Genomic DNA, 27,812 nt, shown 5'->3' with positions numbered 1-27,812 from the left:
GACAGTTAGAAGACGTCTGTGTGAAGCTAATCTATTTACAAGAATCCCCCGCAAAGTCCCTCTGTTAAAAAAAGAGGCATGTGCAGAAGAGGCTAGAATTTGCCAAAGAACACATCAACTGGCCTAAAGAGAAATGGAGGAACATTTTGTGGCCTGATGAGAGTAAAATTATTCTTTTTGGGGCCGCAAACAGTTTGTGAGACGAGCCCCAAACTCTGAATTCAAGCCACAGTACACAGTGAAGACAGTGAAGCATCATGATATGGGCATGTTTCTCTACTATGGTGTTGGGCCTATTTATCACATACCAGGGATCATGGATCAGTTTGCATATGTCAAAATACTTGAAGAGGTCATGTTGCCTTATGCTGAAGAGGACATGCCCTTGAAATGTTTTTTTTAACAAGACAATGACCCCAAACACACTAGGAAACCAGCAAAATCTTGGTTCCAAACCAACAACATTGATGTTATGGAGTGGACCTTAATCCAGTTGAGAACTTATGGGGTGACATCAAAAATGCTGTTTCTGAAGCAAAACCAAGAAATGTCATATACAACTAAATATTAGTTAAGTGATTCACAGGATTGCTAAATCCTAGAAACAAAAAAGTTTGTACAAAATAGTTTTATGGTCAAGTCAACGGCAGACACTGCTATTTTTTTGAACGCACCCCTTTCAACTAATTGCCCAGTTGCACAGCCTTAAGAGCTGCATATCACGAATACTGGGTCTTGTTAGTTTTCTGAGAATCTACTGCACCTACTGGTACCTTGTTTGCCATGTAGCAATAAAAAATATACTAAAAACCTGGATTAATCTGGTTAGTCACAATGGACTGCTATTATATTGAACACTACTGTAGGTAGTTTCAGTCCCCCTTAACTCACTGTGGACAGCATCAGTGTTTTCCACCTTCTGTAGATGATGGTTAACACTGAAATAGTGACATGTAACTATGAATGTGAGTATAATCCAGCTCAGCTGCATACACCTGTGTAGACTCAGTGTGTCAGACTAATGCACCAAACAGAAGGGAAGAGGTTGTTCCTTTTTAAAATATTTTGTGTCTGTGTTGCTGAAACCATCTCTGGCCTGCAGGTTGCACAGTAAAGGAAGCTTTTGTTCTAAACAGTGTGAGTGGGCGGCACAGCCAAAGCGCCATGCATGCTCTTTGTCACGAGAGATTAACACATCTTCTGCTTACCTGAGTGAGAATATCCAGTTGACCTATGATGTGTTCCAGGGTGCTGGCTAGACCGTGGGGGACCCCTCCATCTGAGGCCTGGGACTGGGCTTGAACCTGGGCTAAACCCCGGGTCTGTGTGTGGTGGGTGGAGGCGGAGCTGGTGCTGAGGTGTCTGTGGGTGTGGGAATGTGTCGCTCTGCTGTGGCTGCCGCTCTGAGAGTGGGCAGCTGCGTGGGAGTCCTGTCCGTTAAAGTGTTCTGATGGTTCAGAGGCCTAAAAACAGAGAGAAAGGAGGAAGAGTTGTGAGAAACTCAGATGGACTCTGATGCGCTTCAAATAACTCATCTCTGTATTTCGTGCAACTTGAGTGTTACATCAGAAAGAAAAAGGCTGAAACTATGAAAAAGGGTTGTAACTCAGTTAACTCCGAGACCACAACTCTTTTAAAAATTGGTCTCCACACATACTTGAATCTTTGTGAGCAATGAATTTTGTTGAAATCTATTTTTATGGTGTCGATACCACAGACTTGTGACTCAAAATGTTTTATGACTACAATGATATTCATCTCGCAGTTACCACCAACTGTTGCTCCGCACTACTGTACATACTGTGTGCAAATCTTTCTTTTTCATTAAAGAGATATTGAGTTATAACTATTTTCAGTATTTGTCTATATAACTAAATTTAAATGTGTATATATAGAAATATGTTTTGTTGTTGTTTTTTCTTTATTGTTATGTATGTATGTTTTTTATTTTTTATTTACTTTTATTTATTGTTTTTATTTATTTATTTATTTGTATTTAATTTTTGCTTTATTTACATCTTTTTTTTAATTTTTTTTATAGGTTTACTGTGTTTTTCTTGTACTTATTTGGCGAGGGGAAGAGGGGATGGGAGGGAGAATAGGGAGAAAAAGTTTGCTTTGTTGCATGTAATAATGTCTTGTTTGACTAGCTGTAATCTGCAAACAAAAATCTAATAAACACATGTTTTAAAAAAAAAAAAAAAAGAGATATTGAGTTATTGTGTGACTTACCCTTCAAAACATCAAAGTAACACAATAACACCAACAAATTAATTGATCGAGGTAACAGAAGAATAGTATCTCCAGTGGTGGATTGTAACTAAGTACATTTACTCAAGTACTGTACTAACACAGAGTTTTGAGGTTATTGTACTTTACTTGAGTATTTATACACATATGACTTTACACTTCTACTCTAATATACTTTCGAGAAAATATTGTACTTTTAATCCACTACATTTAGCTGCCAGCTTTAGTTACTTTTGAGGTCGAGATTAAACATTAAAAGAAAATGATGAATGAAAAGTGATAAGACCTTTTTTCTTTTTTAATTAAACCTTATTACAGTATATTAAGCAATAAAAATGAGCTCTATCTCTACAAACTTAAAACACTGCTTAAATAAATCAATTTTTCAGGTCAAGATTTAATGATTGAAATGATTACGCATGTTCATATAATGATATACTTAGAATAAATATAACAATGTGATTGGGGCCATTCTGCATTAAGAATACTTTTACTTTTGATACTTTGAGTACATTTTGATGCTGATACTGTTGTACTTTTACTGAAGTAACTCCCATGTAAAATTTGACTGTTTTTGTCAATGGAGTCTGGTGGTTTTGATGAAAGCGTAGATGAATATAACGGCTTCAGTTTCCCTGTCTGACAGAAAGGTAAAGTAGCAAAAAGTATTCTAAATATAGGATACACTTAAACTGATATTGATTTTTAACACACTCACAGTCACACATACCTTATCTGAACTGAACTGTCTCAAGGATAGATGGTGTCGAATACTGTACAGACTGTAAAGCTTTCTGAGAAAAATTTCTGACTCGTGACACTGGGCCTTATGAATGAAAAAAACGGTAGAGATTAGGGGTGCCACGATTTCAACTCTAAATAAAAAAAAACATCAAAATGAGACCTCAATTTCAATTGTTGAATGAAACTTGTTTCCGTTAAGGAGCTTTTAACAGGGACCTCAGAACTGCCCTACAAAGCAAAAAGGCAGTAACTACGCAGAGTGCAGAACTGAGAAAAATGACTTTAAAGTTATCCGGTAATCCAGCCGTTTAGTTACTGTACAAACGACTACCATTTTTCTCCAAAACGACACATTTGAGATAAGATGTTTTGTCACATAACAAAGGATGCCTTGAAAGTCATGAAAATGATAAAAACTAATTTTTGACCAAAAATGCAGTTACTGCCTTTTTGCTTTGTAGGGCAGAGAAGGGCTCTGGAGTTAAAAGAGGGAAACTAGTCTCGACTCTCTCTTTCTCTCACTCTCATACACACACAAGTTCCCAGTCAGTCTGTCTGCGTTGTGATTAATTCAGACAGAAACATAAGAGGGTCAGTGACCACATTTCTCCATCACCATGTCTATGTGACTAAAAAGCTGTGTGCACACACATCTATAGGATTTCTTTATATTTCTGTCTGGTTGTGAAGAAGGGTGTGCATCTGTTCTGAGACAACCACATCTCGTCTCAGACAACTGTTTTACTCATCGCCACGCAACGGGAAACTTATTCACACTTGGCTAAGCATGTTCAAGACTGGAGTGTCAAACTGTGCTGTTCCTAAATGAAGCCAGATGAGCGGAGATGTCAGCTGTCACCTGGTTCTACACATCCGCCACACACAGGGCTGATACATACTGATACAGTACAGCAGCCAGGGTTTCCTTGCAGTATTTTTTTAAACAGACGACATCGCATCACCCCGATTTCAGATTTCAGTCTTAAACCCATTGAAGCCTGGAAAGCGGATACGTATAAGCTCTCAAATACTTTTTAAATTTCATTTCTATCTGCTACAGAGGCTGAAAAAGCTATTATTTAGTAGAAGCGTTGACACTTCTGTTGAATTTCCAGAAAAACTTAAGGTTTTAGGGGCTTATTTTAAAATCGCCCAGAGGTTTTACAGGAAGTTTTAGGCCTCAATGGGTTAAGGTCTGGCTCCTAGCTATTTAAAATAATTATTAACTCCATACAAGCCGACCCGCGTCCTTAGATCCTCGGGTGGCGCCCTTCTGACCGTTCCTACAACATGGTCTCACAGAAATCCGTGAAATAGCCACGGATTTCGCTTAACTCAAAATCCGTGGAATAGCCACGGAATCGCTCAAATTTCCGTGAAACTGACACGGATTTCGCTACAATGCAAGTTAATGACAGTCATATTTTTCTGGCGAGATCTTCACCACAAAGTGATTATGTACATTCACTGAGTGAAGATTTAGAAAATAAAACATATATTTCTCGCTAGAAATGTGATCAAAATCCATTTTTATGCAGAAACTAAGTCAAAATATTGATTTTTCACTAAAAATGAGAGAACTGTCCGCCATGTTTTTTGTTCTGACTGCTGGGACCTTAAAAGTCACGTGACTTGGAACAAACCAATAGCCACGGGATATGACTGTCATTAACTTGCATTGTAGCGAAATCCGTGTCAGTTTCACGGAAATTTGAGCGATTCTGTGGCTATTCCACGGATTTTGAGTTAAGCGAAATCTGTGGCTATTTCACGGATTTCTGTGAGACTATGTTGGTTCCTAAGTCAAAACTAAAACCAAAGGTGAGCGGGCTTTCTCCATCAGAGCGCCCCGACTTTGGAACAGGCTGCCCAAGGAGAGAAGGCGCGCAGTCACTAACTTCTTTTAAATCACTTCTTAAGACCAACTTTTATAGACTTGCTTTTATGTAATGCTCTCTATCTTACCTCTCATTTTTACTTCTTCCCTTTTTACTCCTTTTTTACCTTTTATTTCCTGTGTATCTGAGAATGTCTTGTGATTGTTCCTTGTTCTCTTATTATTTTTCTTGTACTGTAAGAATTATTTTTAGCCTTATGGCATCATTCTCTGTGTAATTAACTGCTCTCTGTTGAAGCACTTTGTAAACTGCTGTTTTTAAAAGGTGCTATAAAAATAAAGTTATTATTATTATTATTATGATTATTGTTATGTACGACGGGCTATGACATCACTTCTGACAAAATAAAACAATAAACATAGAAATTTCACACCAGGATATTTAACTAAATGTCACATTTCTTGACTGAAATTGTATGTACATGATTAACACTTGATACAAAACCTTTAGAGCATAAAAGTGACAAAGAATAAAACAGGAGGTTGGATGTAGGAAAGTCAGCTCTGCTAGAAAGTGTAAGATGTGAAAATGAGATCACCCGGCGAGAATCAATTGCAATTTCTGAGAAAGAAAATGTCAGAAGAGGAACTCGATGCCCTTCAGCATTTTGCCACCAACTTGCAGTCTGTTCAGTACTCAGTGTGATCTCAATACATTACATGGTGCATGCCCAGACTGAGCAAAAGATGGGCAATTTCTCATATGGAGAAAAGAAGCTGTCCAGTCACTCTGCATGCTATTTGCTTATAAATAAGCTTGTGAAATCATGCAGAGCTTATCACTGATGCAGGTATTTTCTAACCTTAAATTGTTAGAATATAATTAGTATAACGGGATCAACTTTTCACCTTCTGCCTTCCTTTCAAATACTTTTCATACTAAAATGGCTTAGAAATGAGCTCTGTGGAAAAAATATTTGTTTGAATTAAGTAACAGATGATTCAGCAAGTGGAAAAATCCTGAACAAAGCAGTAGAGTTGCTGGATATTGACACCTAATTACAATTTTATCACCTCTATTTTGATGAGCGTCGTCTTTTTTTTAAGGATATCACAGTAAAAATGTAAAAGTAAAAAAGTATGTGCCATGCTTTCCTCACACAAAGATTCAGGGAAAATAGATGGCTGTTAGATGTGCCAGTGTACATAATACCAGAGTTTTGGCACTAGTGCAAGTACATGAAATGAAGCCATCATTAATGTTATTAGTTACACCTGTGTCTGACATGGTGCATAATGAGTAAACGACCTGACTCGTAGTCTTTCTCAACTGGAAACTCTTACTGTTACTATTGTAGCCGTCGCTACATAAAACCCAGCTGAATGCAACAAGTTGTTAAAAAAAACTCAGATATCCAACAGCGTTCCCGGAGCCGCACAGTGTTTCAAAATGAATTCAGTGAGTTTTTGTAGACGCTTGTTGTACAAGAGGTTACACCTGAACTCTGAGTACATCACCCTGCTGCCTGCTAGCAGTGTCACTGATAATTAGCTTGATTATCTATTGCAGGGGTGGGCAATTAATTTTCCCAAGGGGACACATAAGATACTGTGAAGGTTGCGGAGGGCCAGACCAAAACTCTGAACTAAATTTTGCTCAATATTAAATTAATCGCTTTATGAAAAGCAGTAAATTATCTGGTTTTGAGCTGCTACTGGTAAGAATACACGTAATGATAAGACTATTACTAAAATTGTAATTAGGTGTCAATATCCAGCAACTCTACTGCTTTGTTCAGGATTTTTCCACTTGCTGAATCATCTGTTACTCAATTCAAACAAATATTTTCCCACAGAGCTCATTTCTAAGCCATTTCAGCACACAGCTGTGTTTAACCCATTGAAGCCTGAAAAGCGGATACCTCGTTTTGTAGTATTTGTATAAGCTCTCAAATACTTTTTGAATTTAATTTCTATCTGCTACAGAGGCTGGAAAAACTATTATTTAGTAGAAGCGTTGACACTTCTGTTGAATTTCCAGAAAAACTTCAGGTTTTAGGGGGTTATTTTAAAATCACCCAGAGGTTTTACAGGCGTTTTAGGCGTCAATGGGTTAAAGGCGATTTTGCTCATGGAAGCACTAACACTTTTGCCCACAAGGGTTGCCAAAAACATAAAAAAATGAATGTTCCTCTCAATTGTTTTAATGTGAATTATAGCATCACCAGTAGCTCTCCTGTAAACCTTATAAACTAAAAGATAAATAAAAAACCGTATCAGCAGGTTCTTATTTCTGCTTTCTACTATAGCTTTATTCCTCTGCTCTTCTGGTTGCCTGCTTTGATCTTGTGATGGAGGCAGCACAAAGACAGACAGACAGAGAGACAGAGACAGAGACAGAGAGAGGATACAATAGAGCAGTTCTGCTGAGCCTACAAGCTCCACCAAGACTGGATTAACTCTTGTTGAGAGTACGACTTATAGCTTTGCATTAAAACAGCTGCTTAAACACACAGCAAGCACTGGTCCCCCACACACACACACCCTGCCTGCCTGCTAGTATTTCTGTTGATGTCCTGAAAAGCTGAGTGAAATAAACATTGAGCTGAAACAATGCAAGAACATTTTCGTATTTTTATCTCAACTTTCTCCCACTTTTTGACAGGATTCTCAAACTCGAAATTGTTTCCAAGTAATGAAATATACAGTACATTAGTGAAAAACTGCACACGACTCCTACAACACGTCTGGACCACTCATTTATTGTGTTTGTGCCTCAGAGAAAACTCAAAACACAAGGAAATTGGTGCATCGGCAAGTCTCCCTAAATTATATGCACCGGCCAATTAAGAACAAATATATTTGTACGAGTGGTTCTTGCATGGGGCCCTTTTAAAGCAAACCAAAAAAAAACATAAAATTATTTAACCGGAACATTTTCAAAAAATAAATGTAGCATTTTCCTATCATAACAATTTCTGGTTTTGACAGTTTTTTTTAATCTTCTACACTCATTAAAAACATTCACACAAATCACTTGTTAGCAAGTGTTTTTTCGCTGCATGATTAACAATCAAAATGTTGCCAAATTAAACTGAATGATGATACTATGACTAAACTGTTTGTCTTTCAGTTTAGTCATGAAAAAGTAAACTTTTCTAGGTGTCACTTGCAATAAAGCAGTAAAATGTTTCCGACTACATACCGTCCTTTGAAATGTGACATGTGTACATAACGACATTGATGCTAAAACAATATATTGTTGTGCAAAATCAACACGTTCTGTACCGTCGTAGTCTTACGGGGAGCCAGGGAAAACCCTGATAGGCACAAGTGTACACACACGCGCGCATGCAAACACAGCACACACGGTAACCACCCTCCTGATGAATCACCTGGAGTGGAAAAACCAACAGTGGAAAATTTCCTGAGGCCCAAATTAAACTCTTCGTCTGACACAGCGAGCCATCAATACACCCTGCAAGCTGCATAGAAAACCATTCATCACTCTGCACACAGAGAGTAGGTTCCCCACCTGAGCATTTCTGAGAATACAGTAGAAGAGTAAAGAGAGATGATAAAAGCATATGAAGAGACGGAGAGATGTGTTAAACTCCAGTGGTTCCTCAATCAATTTCAGTCTTAACAGAGGGATTTGTGGGTAAAAGTGGCAAACCAACAGAAGAAATACACCTTAAAGACCAGTTAACAGTAGACCAGACCTGTCGAGGGCCACATCCAGCCCGTTGGCTCTCCCTGTCCAGCCCACATGAGGTGACCCAGAGATTAGAAATCAATACAACTGCAGTACTTTGAAGGCGATTTACGTACAGTACAGGCCAAAAGTTTGGACAGTGGAGTTTTTCTTTATTTTCATGACTATTTACATTGTAGATTCTCACTGAAGGCATCGAAACTATGAATGAACACATATGGAATTATGTACTTAACAAAAAAGTGTGAAATAACTGAAAACATGTCTTGTATTTTAGATTCCTCAAAGTAACCACCCTTTGCTTACTAGAATATAAGACATGTTTTCAGTTATTTCACACTTTTTTGTTAAGTACATAATTCCACATGTGTTCATTAATAGTTTCGATGAATTTACAATGTAAATAGTCATGAAAATAAAGGAAACGCATTGAATGAGAAGGTGTGTCCAAACTTTTGGCCTGTACTGTATATGCGTACATGCATACGCACCTGCACAGAAATGTGTTCCACAAAAAACAGAGTGTGAAAAACACTTATTGCTTTTTGCATAAAGTTAATAAATTGCTGGTTTACTGCATAACATACAAGCCCTTTATTGTTTTTGTGGTTTAAATGTATGATGTGTTTAAAATAAATGGAAAGTGAGATAATGGTTGGAGTTTTTACTATTTTTACTACTATATTTGACTTGCTCCACATTAACATAGTCTTATCATTACGTGTATTCTTACCAGCAGCAGCTCAAAACCAGATAATTTACTGCTTTTCATAAAGCGATTAATTTAATATTGAGCAAAATTTAGTTCCGAGTTTTGGTCTGGCCCTCTGCAACCTTCGCAGTATCTTATGTGTCCCCTTGGGAAAATTAATTGCCCACCCCTGCAATAGATAATCAAGCTGATTATCACTGACACTGCTAGCAGGCAGCAGGGTGATGTAGTGAGAGTTCAGGTGTAACCTCTTGTACAACAAGCGTCTACCGAAACTCACTGAATTAATTTTGAAACACTGTGCGGCTCCGGGAACGCTGTTGGATATCTGACTTTTTTTTTAACAACTTGTTGCATTCAGCTGGGTTTAATGTAGCGACGGCTACAATAGTAACAGTAAGAGTTTCCAGTTGAGAAACACTACGAGTCAGGTCGTTTACTCATTATGCACCATGTCAGACACAGGTGTAACTAATAACATTAATGATGGCTTCATTTCATGTACTTGCACTAGTGCCAGAGCTCTGGTATTATGTACACTGGCACATCTAACAGCCATAATTAAAGTTATTAGTTACACCTGTGCTTTGAAAACTCTGCAAATAGAAAGGCCTCTTGAGGATAGTGTTACCTGAGACACTGGCACACTTTTATAGGATTTCATCAACATTATTACAAAATGATTAGGATAGGAGGAATTTAAGTTACACCAAACGGCGAACAGTGATGTTTTAAACCAGAATGCGATAATTTGCACAACACGGATTCAGGAGTAAAATGTGTGTTGACACCAGCTGTCCCTATTTAACATGCCTTGAGGTTTAAATTGACTGTTTAAGGATAAGGTCTGTGTTTAACTGTAAACTCATACCAATCACTCAGGCCCGCCCTTCCCTTTATATTACTCATAGCACAGCTGGTGATAATAGATCTTGTTCTTCTACAGAGGAAGCCGCATTCTGCCATACATTATTATACAGTGTGAAGAAAAACTCAACTGATCTAAACATTCTGAAAGCTAAGACGATCCATCAAGCTGGAGCTTAACCCATAAGAACCCAGACCCATTAATCCTAAAAGTAAAATTATGGGGGATATAACACAGACCAAGTGAACCACATAGAACACATTAATGATGTTTTATTTTATTTTATTTTTTAAATCTACCCCTAAATGTCAAAGATCTGTGATATGGCATATATGTTAGATTGGGCGTTTATGGAAGCTATGTTTATGATATTTCTTATTTTAAAATAAATAAAGGAGACACCTTTTCTGCTCACAGAAACACAAATTTGCCTTTTTCTTAGCATCTCCACAACATATATCGAAGTTGTGACAGGATAGGATAGGATTATTTTTTGTTTATATTTGGTCAAATGTACTTAGATTAGAATTAGAATTGTTAAATGGGTTTAAACTTAGCCTAGTAACAAAAAAAAGCTTTTTGAAATGAGCTACTACAGTCACACAGTGACAGTCTTGCTAAGGGATTTAATGAGTTAAGATTCTAGAAGATTTAAAGTGTTTGTTACACGCGTGTCACTGTGGGTTCTTATGGGTTAAACTACCGATTCAAATATATAACAAACAATCTCTCTCTCTGTTCAGGTTCAGCTGGAGTGAGGGTGCGTTCGTGCTACAATATAACCATAACATGTAGACAAATCTTTTCACCAACTGCTGACATCTCAGTTAATTACAGTAGAGCAAACATTTTATACCAAATTACTTGTGACTTTTTGATGAATGAAGCCTGTGATGTGACTCAGCTCTGACATATGCTTCTGGCCACGGCTATAGCTTGCAGGACAGACAGGGGAGGGAGTTCCTCACTAAACCCTTTTATTAAGGCTACTTAGTCAACTTCTCACTCTCATTTTCCATTCCTCACCGACTGCTTCCCCTCTTTTTTTGTTGAACGACCTCCATTGCTACTCTTTTGTCTGCCTCTTCCCTGAACCCCATCTCTCCTTTAATGTCCCTCTTTGTCTTTCATGTAACAAGGATGAACAGGTGTCCGTTAATGGCTCTCAGATTTTCATTATTCTCCCATGCTTCTGCTGCCCGTCTCAATCTGCTTTTTTTGTCTGCAGTGTGCTCATGTTGTCTGGCTGGCTCACGTGCTCACCCTGTCTTCCCACTTTCTACCTTTCCCTCTCCCTCTCACTGATGCTCTCTCGCTCCACTAGACCATTAGGCTCTCTTTAACTCCATTGCTATCTTGTCTTCAGCACTCCCTTGTCACACCCCCTGCCTTTCTCTCTATCCCCTGCTGTCAAATGCATTCAGCTCCTGCTGTCAGAGCAGTACCACCTGCCTTTCCATACCAGCACCGTAAAGATACAACGCACGCAATCACAAACTGTATCAAAAACTGCAGTCGTCAGTGCAATACATCCTCGTGGATTGTTTCACTGCTTGTTGATTCTTTAATTAAGCAGAGTGGCGGTAAAGTTCGGTCTGCTATAGTGCAGTTATAGCAGCCTTTTAGCTCGTGTGAATGGATAAAATAATGGTGAAGGAGAGAGAGGTTCATACAGCTACTGCAGAACTGCCTCCCCGCTCTCCAATCCACAACCTAAAGCTGAGCCGAGCTGTGCAGTGATGTGTGTGTGTGTGTGTGTGTGTGTGTGTTGAGCTGTAAAGGGAAGCCTGCTGTGAGTGTGCAGCTCGTCTGTCTGCACACGTGAGTGGGAGAAAGACCCAGATGTGGAGCTAGAGACAGGAAGGGGGGGAGGGGGTTGAGAAGGGGATGGATGGAGGGATTAGGGCGGATGTGATCAGAGAGAGCTGATCTGCCTGTCAGCAATGGTTGGTTGGCACGCACACACACACACATTGATGCATCTATTCTCACACACCCCAAAACAGCAGCACATAAAGATTTACTGTGTTGAGCACAGAGACAGCCTGACTTAACCACACACACACACACACACACACACACACACACACACACACACACACACACAGACACACACACACACACTCTCGATGTTTAGGTGTAAGAGACCTCATTTTAAAGCTGGCTCATTGTGTTTAACAAATAGGCCAACGTGTTCCTGGTATAGTGCCCATCACTGCCAAATTATCACGGAGCTTCACATCCAAGTACATTAAAGGATCAGCATATCAAATTAGCTACTTATGAAATCCCTGTGGATTTGATCCTGAGAGGGCAGCAGCCATGGGTGGCCTTTGCCTCCGTATGAATAAACACAGCATTACTGTCTCATTATGCAATTTCTAACTGGTAAAATGAATTACAGCCAAAGGCGGCTGTGAGTAGCACTCGATGTTCGGCACAGAAAGGAGTGATGGTTTTTAACACCTTGGTCACATTAGACGATTTAAACAGACTAGGGGGGCTATAGTCCTGCCCGCCAGCCTCTGTACCACAACCCTCAGCCCACAATTATCTTGACCGAGGCCTGTGGTTTTTTTACGAATATAAATATCATCAGCTTAATGGGTATCTACTGCTGCACTGGCTGGATTTTTATTTATTTTAATAATAAAACACTGATTGTTTTGCGAGCATTCACATACCAAATATCCCATGAGTCTCAGCTGTGCACTGCAAAAAAAGAAAAGTTGGGTGAACTCAAAATTTCAAGGCAACAAACTTCCATAACATTTTAATTTGGACAATTAAACTAAATATTTTAAGTTTTGTTATTGAGTTTGCTCAACTCTGAATTCAGATTTTTGTCAACTCAACTGTAAGTTGTACTAACTTTTTTAAAAAATTTTTTTAAATTATACGTTATAATAACTTTTAATCCTTACTTCTGCTAAGTTCTGCAATGTGCTGAATTGGCAGGATTGTAACACCGCTATGAAATGTCAGCTAATGTTACGACCACAATTTTGAGTTAGCATTGATACGCTAATGTCTACTCTTGTAGCTGTAATAAGCAGCGCCGCTAGCATCAGTTAGCCGCTAGCATCAGTTAGCCGCTAGCTTTTGCTAATGACCGAATTTCACAACAAAGAAATAAGAGTTAGCAGAACTATTGTCCCTTGTTGTGAACCCCAACTTAAAGATATAAGTAACAACAACTCACCAACTTGTTTTTGAGCAGACAACTGGCTTCCTTTGTTGTGCTAACTTACATTATTGCCCTAAATGTCAATCATTTATATTTCCAAGTTTTACCAACTTAAATCACTGTTTAGGCCAAAAACTACAAGTTGGCTTTTTTTGCAGTGTAGTTGTTAAATGCTGTTCTGGACAAAATGTGTAGAAAATACACTCATTTGCCAAATAATTAAGTTAAAACTAATGCAGTCTGATGCAACTGCGCTCTGATAAATCACACATTTAATGATGTTATACGGTACTGTGCAAAAGTCTTAGGCAGGTGTGAAAAAATGCCTAGAAGAATTGATGCTGGTTTGAAGGCAAAGGGTGATCACCCCAAATATTTAATTTGATATAGATTTTTCTTCTGTTCATTTGTTAATTGATAAGAAATAAACTATAAACATTTCTATTTTTAAAAGGATGTTTATTTTACAGCATTTTTTTGGACCTGCCTAAAACTTTTGCACAGTACTGTATTTTTCTTCTTTTTTTTGAGAGAGAGTTTTAATTATAATGTGTATTGTATGTATTTTTTCTGTATCAATTTTACCATGATGTCGAAAAACTGGCAGGCAAACTGCGTTACAGCAATATTTATGCCACTTGGACGACAGTTAACGTTTGGATTCAAAGCTTATTCAGTTGCTTAAAAAAAAGCCTCCACTTTATTTGCCTTGTTTAGAGTGGTTAGTCTTAGGCTTACCGTATTAACCTTTTCATGAGGCTCCTTAATATTTTATATATTGCATTTGACGGTGTTTTCCATGGTATATGGGTTTTTTTTGGATTTAGCCTACAACTGCCAATTTCTGATATAAAGATTCCAATTTTGCACATTAAGTGTAATTTTGAATGAACAAAGGCTGACAGAGGCTTGTCTTTAATTAGTTTTTTTCTGGCTTTTGGACATATGAGCAGCAGTCGTGTTACACAACTCCTTTCATGGCTGCTTTCAGAAAGAACATCCTGTTTACTATATTCTGCTTCTCTGAAAATAAGTCAGTAACAGCACATTAGATCCACTTCGTCTACATTAGAGTTAGGGCTGAACAATAGGGGAAAATAATCTCATTTATTTATTTTTGTACCAATATTGCAGTTGCCATTCAGTATGTACGGTAATATTTTTTAGCTTCTTATCTTCCTAATTATTAATCATATCATATGAACAACACAACATGAGACACAGGCAACATATGAGCTGCTCTTACATACAGACCAGGTCTACATGTTGAAATGAGAGGAATAAACCTTAAATCACAGTAGAATGTTATTAACTTTTTGGGAAACATGTATTATAATCATCACGACAGTGCTTTGTTATTGTTTTTTTACCTGCAACAACATTAATTTATGAAAAATAAATGAGAATCTCACTGATTTCTAGTCAGTAACAAATCATACAAACTAAAGTACAAAAATCCCATCACATGCAGTAATTATTGCTAATTAATAAATCAATCAAAATGAAACAGAACATCTTTACTCAGCACCATCTAGTGAACTGAAAAATCAAAAGCAATATTACTAATTCATATAATATTGGAATGAATAAATATAAAATATCAGCATTAATACAATATTGCAAAGCACATTATCACAATACTTTGCTTTATCGATTAATTCCCCTTATCTCTACACTTTAGTACTGCGAGCATCAAAGCTCGTAATTAATCGTCCTAATTAATTAAGTTAAGATTCTTCTGTTTTATGCTGTCCTTTTAAACTCATATAGCCTTTGAATACTCTTTCCAAGAGAGAAGGAAGAGGCGAACACGTTTAGGCGAGCTGGTGACATTATTCTCCTCTGTGCTTCCTCTCAGGCAACACGTGTCTGAGACCTGCAGCAGTTTATGAGAGATGAAAGAGCCTGAATTAATAATAAATTATGAAAGGATAAATAATACATGAATAGGAAAATCTAGGAAGCTGGCACTTCCAGGTGCAGCTAATGCCGTTACTTTAACTGTAACAACAACCGGCAGATGACAACTTATAAAAAGGAGGATGAAAGAAATGTCACTGCCGGGAACTCCCTCAGGTTAATGAGGTCAATGTGTGTGTGTGTGTGTGTGTGTGTGTGTGTGTGTGTGTACATAAAGTATTGCTGTATTTGCTGTATATAATTAGAGCCTTATTTGAATAATGCTAGTAGCAGTCAAAATATTTATTTGGTAACAGAAGCAGTTAACATGTGCAAAGCCAAAAGAATGTGTATTATTATTGTTGGATTAGTCATTTCATATCTTGATAACAATGTATATCAGGATATAGCAAGTTATCTGGTAATCCAATAAATAAAGAGACTATGACATAACCACATGTGAAGCCTATTCTTGTATTAACTTCTTGACAAATTAGAGTATTTTCTTATTTACCTAAGAACAGTTTCAAGTGAAATTATAAAGAAAAAAGAAAGAAATATTTCCAGCTACACACTGACTATGTTTAAATGCATGCACAGAAATACAGAGTAATCAGTTTAAGACCATATTTCGGTTTCACTACACTGGTGCATTTCCATAAGCAGAATTATAGCGTGCAGTAGTTGAAAAATAAATTACTGAATTAAGAAAACCCTGCTTCCTACTTTTGGAAAACACTTCTCACAGCTTCTCCTGTACAAGTCGACCTTTACACATTATTCTCAACTATTATTCTGCAGAGAGAACCCTGTCCTGAGCTGTATGCACTGTTGTATTCTGGGTAATGGAGCTTAAAGGTGACGGGGAGGTTGCTAGTTGGAGTCCTGTCCACAAAAACCTTGTTTTATGTCAAGTAAAGTGATGAAGCTTCACACAGCTATATTTGAAAAAAAAAAGCATATTTCCAAGAGAAAGGGCTCAGTGGGGTTTTACAAGAACAGCGGTTCTCAGAAGAAGAGAACATGCTTCATCCATTGCACTAATCATCACTCTCCCCATGGTCCAACTGCCCATTTTCTAATCACCCTTTGAGGCACGTCTGTAATAACGGCTGTCGAGTGGAAGAGCTATTAAATTCAATTTACAGTCCGGTATCACAGCAGCGAGAGAGAAAGGCAGAGTCAGACAGAGAAGAAGAAACAAGCCCCCAGAAGGTTCCATGGACAGCAGAAAGAAAAGAGGTGTTTAAAGGACATTAAAAGCAGTGCACTTACGCTGCTCGAATCATCGTGAAGGCGATGTAAGGAATAAGCACACTCACTTAAGTGATGCTGCTTAAACACTTTCTTCAAATACTGGGCCAATATATCAATGTAAGAAAATATTAACATGAGAATATTGGTAAAACAATGGTAATCAAACACTTAAAGTTATAATTAGGGCAGCAAAATATTGAAAAAAATACATTGCAATATATTTTTTCTCAAATATATACGGCCATATGGAAAAAAAAAATCCAAGGTTCTGCTCCCCCCGTATATTTTAAAGTTAAAAGTATCCATCTGGTGCACTTTAAGAGCAAATCAACCCACACCAAGTGGACGTCCCTAAACCGTCAAATTAGATCCCTCTGGGACCCCACCTGTTGAGAAGTGGAAAATAGTATGTGATGGGCCTACCTCGACTCTAGGTAACGGGAATCACTGGATTGGAAAATGATCCCCATGCAAGTTTTCCTTTTACATTTACATTTACATTTAGTCATTTAGCAGACGCTTTTATCCAAAGCGACTTACAGGAAGAGTAAAAACAAACAATCAAGGTATAGTGCAATAAGAGCTATTAGTGCATCAATAAGTGCTAGTGACAATTCTTTGAGCAGTAGAATTATCGTGTGGTGCTAGGAGAGAAGATGCTCTCTGAAGGTCTTCAGGAGTTTTTTAAAGGTAGAGAGGGACACCCCTGCTCTGGTAGGAACTGGTAGTGTGTTCCACCAGCGGGGAGCCAGGCGCCGTTCATTGGAAGAGCGCAACGGTCGTGAGGTAGCATATGTCTGAATCAGGGCGTTCAGGTAGGTAGGAGCAGTACCGGAGACAACTTTGTAGGCCAGCATTAGCTTTTGCATTAAGCAGCAAAAAAGCTGATATGTTTGAGTTAATTCCCCTTACTTGACCTTGCACATGTAATGTGACATTTGTGCATGCATAACAATGTCGCTGCTGAAACTATATATTGTGCGGCCTCAGTTATAATCACCCTCTGTAGCCGCCCAGCACCAACAGCATTCATAATCTCACTTATAATATTTGAAAAGGCACCCAACCTACAAGTAGGTGCTGTCTTTGATTCTAAATTGTCCTTTTAATGCTTATGTGACTAAAGAGGTGCAGCCCTGCTTTGCCCAGCTGAAACAGCTAACTACCGTGAGGCCATTAATTTCCTTTGCAGACTTAGAAAATGTCATCCATGCTTTTATTTCATCACGACTCAATTATTGTGACGCACTTTAGCCTGAATGCTGCAGCGCCGTGCTCATGCTTTCTAAATCTCGGCTTGTCAGCAGAGGTGGCCGTGTTTTTGCTGTCCAGGATCTTCAACGGTGGCATTCGTTGTAACTAATTATTTTAATTATGTAATTTAAATATCTTATATCCTGGATCTTAATTACTTTCATTATGTTTATTGTGAAGCACTTTGGAACTTTTTTAAAGGTGCTATAGAAAGAAAGTTATTATTATTATTATTATTATTATTATTATTATTATAAGAAATTTACATTTACAATTTACAACCTTACCATTGTAATTTTTCCATCAGTATTCTATTCTCTAAATCCAAATGATTTAAAATTAAATATTGGCTTTGGCCTTATGAGACTGATGCTATTCTGGACTTCCAATAAAGTGTAAAAGCGACGCAGTTTCACTGTGGATGGATCTTTACTTGTAGCTGAAAGATCAATGAGAGAAAGCAAAGACATGGAGTGTGTATGTGTATGTAAGTGTGTGTGTGTGTTTGTGTGTGTGAGAGGAAGAGAGAGAGAGCGAGAGACAGAGAGACAGAGAGAGAGAGAGAGAGAGAGAGAGAGAGAGAGAGAGAGAGAGAGAGAGGACCTTGGCTGTGCCCTTGTTGATGTAAGTAAAACTGTAGCAGTCAATGGAGTTGAAATCCAAACCATTCCCTGAGGTTCCCCTGCCAGCCGGTGACACTCTGTCCCCTTTGTGTGTGTGTGTGTGTGTGTGTGTGTGAGACATCTGACAAGGTCTTTTAATATTTAAACATTCCTAAAAGCTGCAGCACTCTCTCACTTTCTATTTGTGTCTAATCGTTTATCTTTTGGTCAGAATCTTTTGGTTTGATCCTTTCTGTAACCTCAGCTTATTATAACTTTATTGAACTATTTTAAATATTGACCAATGATTGTTATTGAAGAAATATTAAAATATTTGTATATGTTTTGTTTCCAGTCTGTGTAATGTGGGAATATATCAATATCAGTAGGAAATCATTTGGCGATGGTTCCTTTGGCTCATGGAAACTGCGATGGACCCTTTTCACTATTTTCTGACTTTTTTTCCGTAATAATGAAAAAAGTTGTTTGTTGCAGCAATAATTTGTACCGTATACTGAAGTGAAACTGTGACATCCTCATCCTTGACTAAAGAAAATTTCCCTAGTTTCTACATGAACAAGCAAAAACAAAACGCAAAGGCACCATTTTTAACCTTGTGTCTACCAAATATGGGTTTTTTAAGTCATTCAGAATGAAAAAAGCATGAAAGAATTAGTAATCAACAAAAAAAAAGTTAGTCAGCAATGACCAAAACAATCGATCAGTCGAGAAATTGACTGAGTGGAACGCTTTAGACATTTCAACAAAGTAGAGCGCCTAAATTATCATGTTTTTACCAAAAACGGCAAAAACTGTATACACGTTTCAATTTTTCTTGTACAACAACTCAGGGCTTGGGTTGTAGGTGAAAGCGTGTGAGAGAGCTTGAAAATGAGCTGCTATATATCTCAGGGGGCTGTCGTTTCAATAGATTCAAATCACTTATACACTGTAAAAAAATGTTTGTAGAAGTTACAGTAAAAACAATCAAATTGGATCAGAAATAGGTTGTAAAATTAAACATTGTACATCACTGTAGTAGATACTTTTAATTACTGTAAATCAAAGAATAGTATAAAACTTTAAATTCTACCGCAATAAACTGTAGAAAACACACAGTTTTGCTGTAAAAAATATAACATTTTCATATAAAGTTAATGGAGAAATACCATGAAGACACAATTATCCTAAAAGTTATGGGATTATTCAGTATGAATTACAGTTTTTGCTGATATTTACATTTACATAAGCTCACTGTATTTTTTACGGTGATGTTCTGGCAACCACAGCTGCCGGTATTTTACCGTGAATTAAACATTTTTTTTTTTACGGTGTATTTCTGCTCCAATTGTTTGTGTTTATTGATAATAAAATGACATTGATTCTCATAACAGCAGCTTTGCAGTCAGTCTGATTATAACTGAAGTGAACCCACACTTTAAACTGAATGCTAGGTTCCATCAAGTGTTCAAGTTGTGTTTGTGCTTGAAACTGTGCGATTAACTACACTTTCCTCTCAGACAGATTTACACAGCAGTCATACAGGGTGTGGTGGAATCAGTGCAACAAGAGACTACTACTGATGTTCTATCAAATTACTGTCATGAAAATGGAGGCGATGCAGCCACAAAATGAGCTTTAAAGTCTGGAAGGCTTCCACTCGAATATTTTTTTTTTTTTAAGTATAACTGACATTGGCATTTATTGACTCATAATATTGTCCAAACCTCGTAGTAGTTGTCAAATTAAATAAAAACAGCATGAATCCGGAGTCTGTGTCCGTGTCACGTGTACTGCACTGACATTAAGACTGATAGCAATAATGTGTTTGTAAGTTACAAAAGTGTAATAAAAAAAGAAACTCAAAGGAGAAGGAAAAATAAATGTAACTGCATGTACCTGCTTTTGAAGGAACAATGTTTTCATTGACGTCTTTCCTTTACTTCAATGTCTCATTTCAGCCCTAACTAATAACTTTCAGCACTAATTCATGTCATAGTTAATTATATTTCACCTACAGAGCCTTTGCCTCATTATTAGCTTCATGCTATTCTTGATCCCGAAGAAAATTAAGCACAACCTGAGGTGGTCTAGTGGTAAATCTGAATCTGTTTGGGGACCTATGATAAAGTACTGTACATAGCTAGACTGAAGACACTACAGAACATATGAAGCACTGGCTTCTGATACATTACTCTTGATGTTACTACTTGCTGGCTCATGTTACTATGGGTAGAACTGTCATCTTGCATGCTCTTCAAACTTAATAATTAAGGACTGGACTGTGTTTCTGTTTTTGTTCATGTTGTTTTTAGTTATTTATTTTTACTGCCCACATTAATGACTGTTTTTTACTATTTATGACTATTTATTACCATCCATTCATCTACCTGCACTGCTGCTTTACTGTACATTCTTTACTGTATATATTTCTATAACATATTCACTCACTGTATATATCCTATAGCATATTCAATTCATACCTGCACTATATTTATACTCTGTGTTCATATGTAAATACCATGCACTTTACTACTCTGCACTTCTGGTTAGATGCTAAACTACATTTCATTGTCCTAGTACTTGTACTCTGTTCAATGACAATAAAGTTGAATCTAATCTAATCTAATCTAATCTAATTTTCCGGTCTTTATGTATACCTCTCATTTTCACTCTCACTCTAAAATGTGTGTTCATTTTGTTTTTATAATCTAATATCTGTAGGACTATGGAGGGTGGGGGGTGTTATGGGGGGGAAAAAGTAACCAAAGGATGTATCTTTAATGTGTACTGCTTCCGAATGTACCTGTGGTTCTGACATAAACATATTTTACAAAAAAAATTCACCCATAGTAAGGTCAAATATCTGTCTATAAAATCCATATCCATCTATATTTAAGGACAAGGTCATAAGCTGAGCATAGATGAATCTTTCATTATTTTCATGTGGTCAGAAAGATGAAAAAAAGTCCTCCATATCAAAGTGTTGATGCCGGAATAAGTCGATATTTCTTGCCATGCATGTGAGATATGAATGTAGCTTTGGGCCACACTGCAGACTTCAAAGGAAGGGTGTGCAGGGAGGAAATAAGCCAGACGCACTGGCAGCATGAAATACTGAGGGGCATCTGTGCACGTGCATGTATTTCTTTATGTTTATTTTTGAGCCAGTCCCCATGCATGCATGCAAATGTTTTTGCATACTTGTTTCAATTAGTCTTTGTTGTGCTAAAGTGAGCACTTGCATACAAACACACAATATGGCCTCACTTTTACATCATTGTAAAGTCTCCACGAAAGTTTTGCTTGAGCAGCCCTCAAGAAAATTTTATATTTTAGCTGCAAGGCTGGTAAAACTCTGAGAGTATTGAAATAATCAATATGCTGTTGATTGCCACCAAGTTTTTATTTCATTTTACACGTGTTCTTTAGCCTCTACTGCCACAAGGTTTTGGAATCGCAATGATTATGGAAATCCTTGGGCTTGAAATCAGAAAGTTCCAGATAATCACATAGTGCTAAAAAAAACCCTCAAACCTTTTCAAACAGCAAAATCAACTGAAATATGGGGCATCCTATTGGCTTAGTGGTTTAAGAGGCAAAGCAAATACTATCTGCAACAACATCTTGAGTATTATCCTTGTCAAATCATACAGTGAAGCACAAAGTGAGAGACAAAACTACATGTTTTCATCAGTTAAAAATCAGATGGATGAGATGTATTAACTAAGGACCACAGCAATGTGTGCATGTGTGGGTTTGGGTATGTGAGGGAAAGGAAAGGATGTGTGCTGTGTGCTGTCTAGTATAAAAAGTAACTGCATGAATTTAAAATAGGACACCAAAGTAAATTTGTTGTCAGTTTGCAGTGTTTTTCTCCAGCTGTGTGAACTCACCTCGCTGCGGAGCACAGATGGATGATGTGAGTTAAAGCAGGAGTGAGCCGTGGAGCTGGCTGGTCGTGCCTGCGAGCTGGAAGTGGTTTTGTGTTGCAGCCTGACACCATCAACTCCTTCAGCACAGTCAAAATTACTCTTCCACACCATTACCTGTGAGGTGAATATAAACCATTGCTTATTCCATCATTTTTACCAATAATTACCAATAATCTTGCATACAAAAGATTAAATGTGCAATTTGTCTGCAGCTAGTGTCACATACTACTAGACATTACTGAAATGCACTAAATCTATGCACTAAATCTACGCACGACACTTTGCTATGCTATTGATATTATTACTGTTATTATTATTATATATACTGTTGCTGCCATTGCTATTATTACTATATACTGTAATATACTACTATTATTATTATACCGGCCTTATTTATTTATTTATTATTATTATTATTACTATTATTATATATCATATTATTTTACTTATTATTACTTTATTTATATTTTTCATTTTATTTTTATATTGTTATCTAATATTACATATTATATTATATATATTATATACTGTACTATTATTATCTATCTATCTATCTATCTATCTATCTTTTTGTACACATCTATGACTGCATGTTGAAGGATGGTTGCAGTGATTTACATCATCATTTACTGACAGGAAAGTTTGGTCTCATTTTCAAAACCAGAGTGTCAGCAGATTGATTTCATACCTGGTACGTTATAATCCACTAATCTACTATACATGAAAAGAGATTAAAGTTTTGTTTTCTTCGTAGCCACCTTGACTGTGAGGGAGCCACCAGGGGCATTCTGAGTGAGATTCAACTCATCCTTAGATCGGAAGGAGAGAGGGAGACACAGCTTTTCTAGTGTTGTTTTATAAATTGTGTAGATATAAATATTTTGGAGTCACTATCAGTGGTATGAGGGGGGCATATAACATCAGTCAATATTGATTGATTGATTGATTGATTGATTGATTGATTGATTGATTGATTGATTGATTGATTGATTGATTGTCTTTATTTCGAACATGCAAGCAATAAAAAAAAAAAACAAGTTTAAATATTAATAGATGAATAAATAAAAAACAAAACAAAAAAGCAAAAAAATTGAAAAAAACAGACACTTTCTGCAAGCTCGAAAGGGGGTAGGAGGAAGTAAAAAAACGTATCTAGTCCTACCCCTTAACGGGTCAGTATATAAATACATATATGAATAATCAATATAGTCACATACAATAATTATAAATAATTATATATATACATATACTATAAACAATTTATAATTACATTGTGAATACCTATACATGTATATTGTAAATTACTATATATATATATATATAAACATTATGAACATGAATACAATTACCATGTATATTACAAAATTACATTCTACATATGTCCATGTTACAGAGGCTTTTCTAAATTTCTGTACTTTGTAAAGATGATGTCTTTATAATTGTTTTTAAACTGTCTTATGTTTTGGCTTTTCTGTACTTCCACACTTAACATATTCCACAATTTAACTCCGTAGATGCTGATACAAAAGCTCTTTTTGGTTGTGCGTGTGTGGTGGACCTTGAAGTTTAGCTGTCCCCTTAGCTTATACCCTCCCTCCCGTTCAGAAAATAGATTATATCTAGGTCAATGTTTAAGGATGGGTTAGAAGAATAAATCTTCACCTGTTCATCAGAACCTCCAGAGGCAAAGTAGTCTCCTGTCCTGGAGAAGGCCACACAGGTCACTGGACCCTGGAGTGAATTGTAAGAGAAACAGAGAGAGATGAAGGACATAAGTGATAATTAAACAGTAATTACACAGCTAAACTGATTAGTCACTTAGTTTATAAACAAACGAATTAATCAGAAGGTAATTTGATAACTGCTCAATCTTTAAAGTAATTTTTCAAGCCCAGACAATAAACATTACGACATTAAAACCTTATGAAGTTTGTGATAAATTGTGCTGTAAAATAATCTCCACCATTGTTGATCTAAGACTATCATTCAACTTTGTATACCTACTCCCTGTCTTGTTATATATATATTTTCTTTGTGACACTAATTTAATAAATAAATAAACTGAATGTCTGAAAAAAAAAACAAGCAATTTAAAGATGTAACCTTGAGCTTAGATAATTGTGTTTTTAGGCTGTTTTTCTAAATATATTTTCTAACGATCCAGAGACAAAATGATTGAAATGAAAAGGAATTGAGACATACAAAGCAGAAATTGTCAAACAAATCAATAACAAAAATAATTGTTAGTCGCAGCATTAAAAAATAAGCGATCCCTGTGAAAATGAAATTGAGCAGTCTATATGTTGCATTCAGCCTATTCATTCATTCATTCATTCATTCATTCATTCATTCATTCATTTTTAAAACCCAACATAGTACTTTTAAATCATGTGTATACTGGTAAATACAATGTTTGTTTTCTTACAAGACATATAGCTGCAAAATGTGTAGGTGTTAATATTTAATGTGAGTAAACAAACTATCTAGCAAAATACAAAAATAAAAAGTGTTTTCACACACTTTTTTCTTAAGTTATATATAACTTATATACAATGAATATGAGTGCTAGAGAGCATTAAGTGCTTCTTGTGTCTATAAATCCACATTTAAGAATCTCTTCTTCTCTGAGGAAACAATAGTACATTAAGAACAGAAGCTGCTGCATGTCTGTGTGTGTTTCTATGTGTGGAGGAGGGGGTGGGCGTGTGGGGCCGTGGCAGAGCAATCAATAACAGAAAGCGGAGACTCAGGTGAGGTGAGGTCACACATGGTGAGAGCCAAAAAGGATCACCTGCGGATGTCAGGACTTTGGCATGCCCTGCGTGTGTGTTTGTGTGTGCGTGTACGAACCTGGAGCGCAGACACAATCCAGCGTGAAAAACTCAGAAATCATGCGCTCGTTTTTGGGGGCAGGGAGGGTTTTTTTTGTGCTTTTCTCTACCTCACAATGCAGAATGGGGTCAACGATTACATCCTGAGCCCTCTGACTGTGTTCAAAGACAGGATGAAGGAGGGAACAAACAAAAGGAGGGAAAAGAAAACGGACCGGGAGGCTGCTGGGAGGAAGAAAAGGAGCTGTGTGTCCTGCGGCTGGCACCCAGACAGGCTGGTTTGGGTGAGGAATGGTTTCCCAGAAGCACCTGAGAGAAGCAGACAGTGTCACTATGGTAACGCGACGGCCTGACAGACAGCATGTTCTGTCTCTCCTCTGACTAATGCCTGCTGCCAGGCTGGCACTTGCCACGGACAGACACACACACACACACACACACAGAGTCTGACAGGGCAATGAACCTCACTGGCACATTTTATGTAATGATAAATGAACAGGAGTAGCAGAAACCAGACAGGCCCCACATGGTGCTCTCCATAAAGTTATGACTAACAAAAAACGATTACATGCTTGCACTGATTATGCTCCGTACACCGTTAATTCTTTAAAATGTACATTTTAAGAGCAGATGTGCTTCATAGTTCATGTTGCTATAAAACTGTAATGTCTTGCAATGCTTCCAAAATATTGATAAAAAATTCAGCTAGTGTAAAAAAGAACAATAGCTGTGTTTCTATTAAAGTCTTAGCGAAATATGAAGCAAATTTTGAAATGTCGCATTGAAGAAAATGGGAATTAGAGACATTTCCATCAACTGCTTTTGTGCAAATAAACAAAGCTGCATAAATGTACTTTGGTCAGAAGATAGCAGTGTAATGTGTTGCTGTAGGCTAAGCCGTCAGTAAGTAGTAGAAAAAGTAGAGATGGGCAAGAGAGAAAAAACTACAATAAAAAAGAAGTTTGCTAATGGACAACTTTGGCCACCCACGAGAGAAAATGCAGATAAATCTTCAGGAATTGGATTTAAATGGGCAACTTATAATTGTTCTTTCATGTCAGATCATCTAGAGCGGCAGAGCAGAAACAGCTGATCAGTCATGTGAGTTAAATGTTCGCTATGTCGCTCTGTGCATTTTCAAAAGTTTTATTGAGTTTTGGTGTTTCCATCATCTCTCATGCGAATCTTCAAAATGCACATAAAAATGATTTGATGGAAACACAACTAATGTCTTGAGGATGACTGTCTCCAGTTACATTAAGCAAAGGAGATAAACAGGAAATTAGTTGGAAAAAGTACAAAAAGCATTAGTATCTGATTGGTACAGAGTCCGGGAAGAGGAGAGCCATTGAGGGGGGAAAATATCAAAGGTTGGAAAATAAGTGCATCTTTTCTTTGCCAACTTACTTTTATCTTCTAAAATCATATCCCATATATATTTAACTATGTAAAAATACATAAATGTTGTCTCTTTTGTGCGGCCTTTAAAAGCTAAAGTGCACTCACGTACAGAGCCGAAGACTTTCATTGTTGAAAAGTTTTGGATCAAACTGTGAAAGTCAGATGTCGAACAGCGGAGCAGAGAGACAAATTAACCTAAATTAGTCTGATTCAACCCAGGCAGGTAAGGAGCCCCTGAAGCGAGGTAAACAACACATTTGTCAGATCCAACAGAAAAAACACTCCCTCAGAGCCCTCATGTGTTCTCATATACAGTACATGCACATAGGTCTACACAAGCAGACACATAAACACACATAAACCTACACGCCTACACAGAACAGATGGGGGTCTCTCCCATTTTCAAGCTATGCGACTGGAGAGACAATTAACACCCCGAGCGCTCTCAGCACCAACAGATTGGCGAAGTCACCACCGAGCCAAAAAGAACAACAACAGAAAACGGAGACAGAGTGCAGAAGATGACAAATTTGGAGGTGTGAAGCGAGGAGGGGGGAAAGTGCTTTTTTTATCTCGACAAAGAGAAGAGTCTTGGCAAGTGGTTGAAGAGAAGCACAGGTGACACAGACAAAAAGAGACAGAAATGAGAGACAGGCAACGTGTACACAGGGAAAGATAAACAGATGGACCACATGTGGTACTGGCAAGCCACTGATTTCCACAACTAGCCAGCAAGCCAGTCCATCAGCTGTTCAAACAAACAGATACAGTCAGTGAGCCGTCCGGCCGACTCGTCCAGCCAGCCAAAATGTGTGTGTGCATGAGAGGTGGGAGCTAAGAGAGAAAAGCACAAGAAGGAAAATGAGGATGATAATGATGGAGGCTATGCTAAAACATCCCGAGAACACACAGAGAGGAGTGTTCAAGTCTGAGAAAAAGGACGGGACGGAAACAGAGAGGAGGAGGAAGAGGAGAAGAGGAGGAGAGGAGGAGAGGATCCAGAGAAACGGAGGCAGAAACACAGTTCTGTTTCCTTCCAACAACCCTGAGATGAGTCATGATGAGTGGGCCGCCCGCTCGCCTGGCAAGTACTAAAATACACCATATACAAAAAAAAAAGCATCATACGCACACACTTCACAGAATCAAACATGCACAAAGGAGATGTCAAACACACTCATACATAACTGTTCACACCAAACCTTACACACACACACACACACACACACACACACGACCTATCATGATCATGACTGGGTTCACTACACAGTAAGGCCGGTAGCATATAAATGGTATCCATTTGTTTGTGTGTGTGTGTGT

General features: G+C 37.5%; 1 protein-coding gene across 1 annotated transcript in view; it reads right to left on the bottom strand.

Annotated features, from left to right (window-relative positions):
• Positions 1-27,812, bottom strand: part of poc1a (POC1 centriolar protein A) — a 50,679-nt gene that overhangs the window by 15,943 nt on the left and 6,924 nt on the right. The window contains exons 7-9 of the mRNA XM_059329163.1: positions 23,923-23,991; positions 22,222-22,374; positions 1,209-1,463 (exon numbers count right to left, since the gene is read on the bottom strand). Of these exons, the coding sequence (XP_059185146.1) occupies positions 1,209-1,463; positions 22,222-22,374; positions 23,923-23,991 (477 nt within the window). The remainder of the gene's footprint in view (positions 1-1,208; positions 1,464-22,221; positions 22,375-23,922; positions 23,992-27,812) is intronic.

This window comes from Centropristis striata, chromosome 3 (genome assembly GCF_030273125.1).
Source record: "Centropristis striata isolate RG_2023a ecotype Rhode Island chromosome 3, C.striata_1.0, whole genome shotgun sequence".
NCBI classification, from domain to species: Eukaryota; Metazoa; Chordata; class Actinopteri; order Perciformes; family Serranidae; genus Centropristis; species Centropristis striata.
The sequence above is the reverse complement of the archived record's forward strand: the minus strand, read 5'-3'. Positions and strand labels throughout refer to the sequence as shown.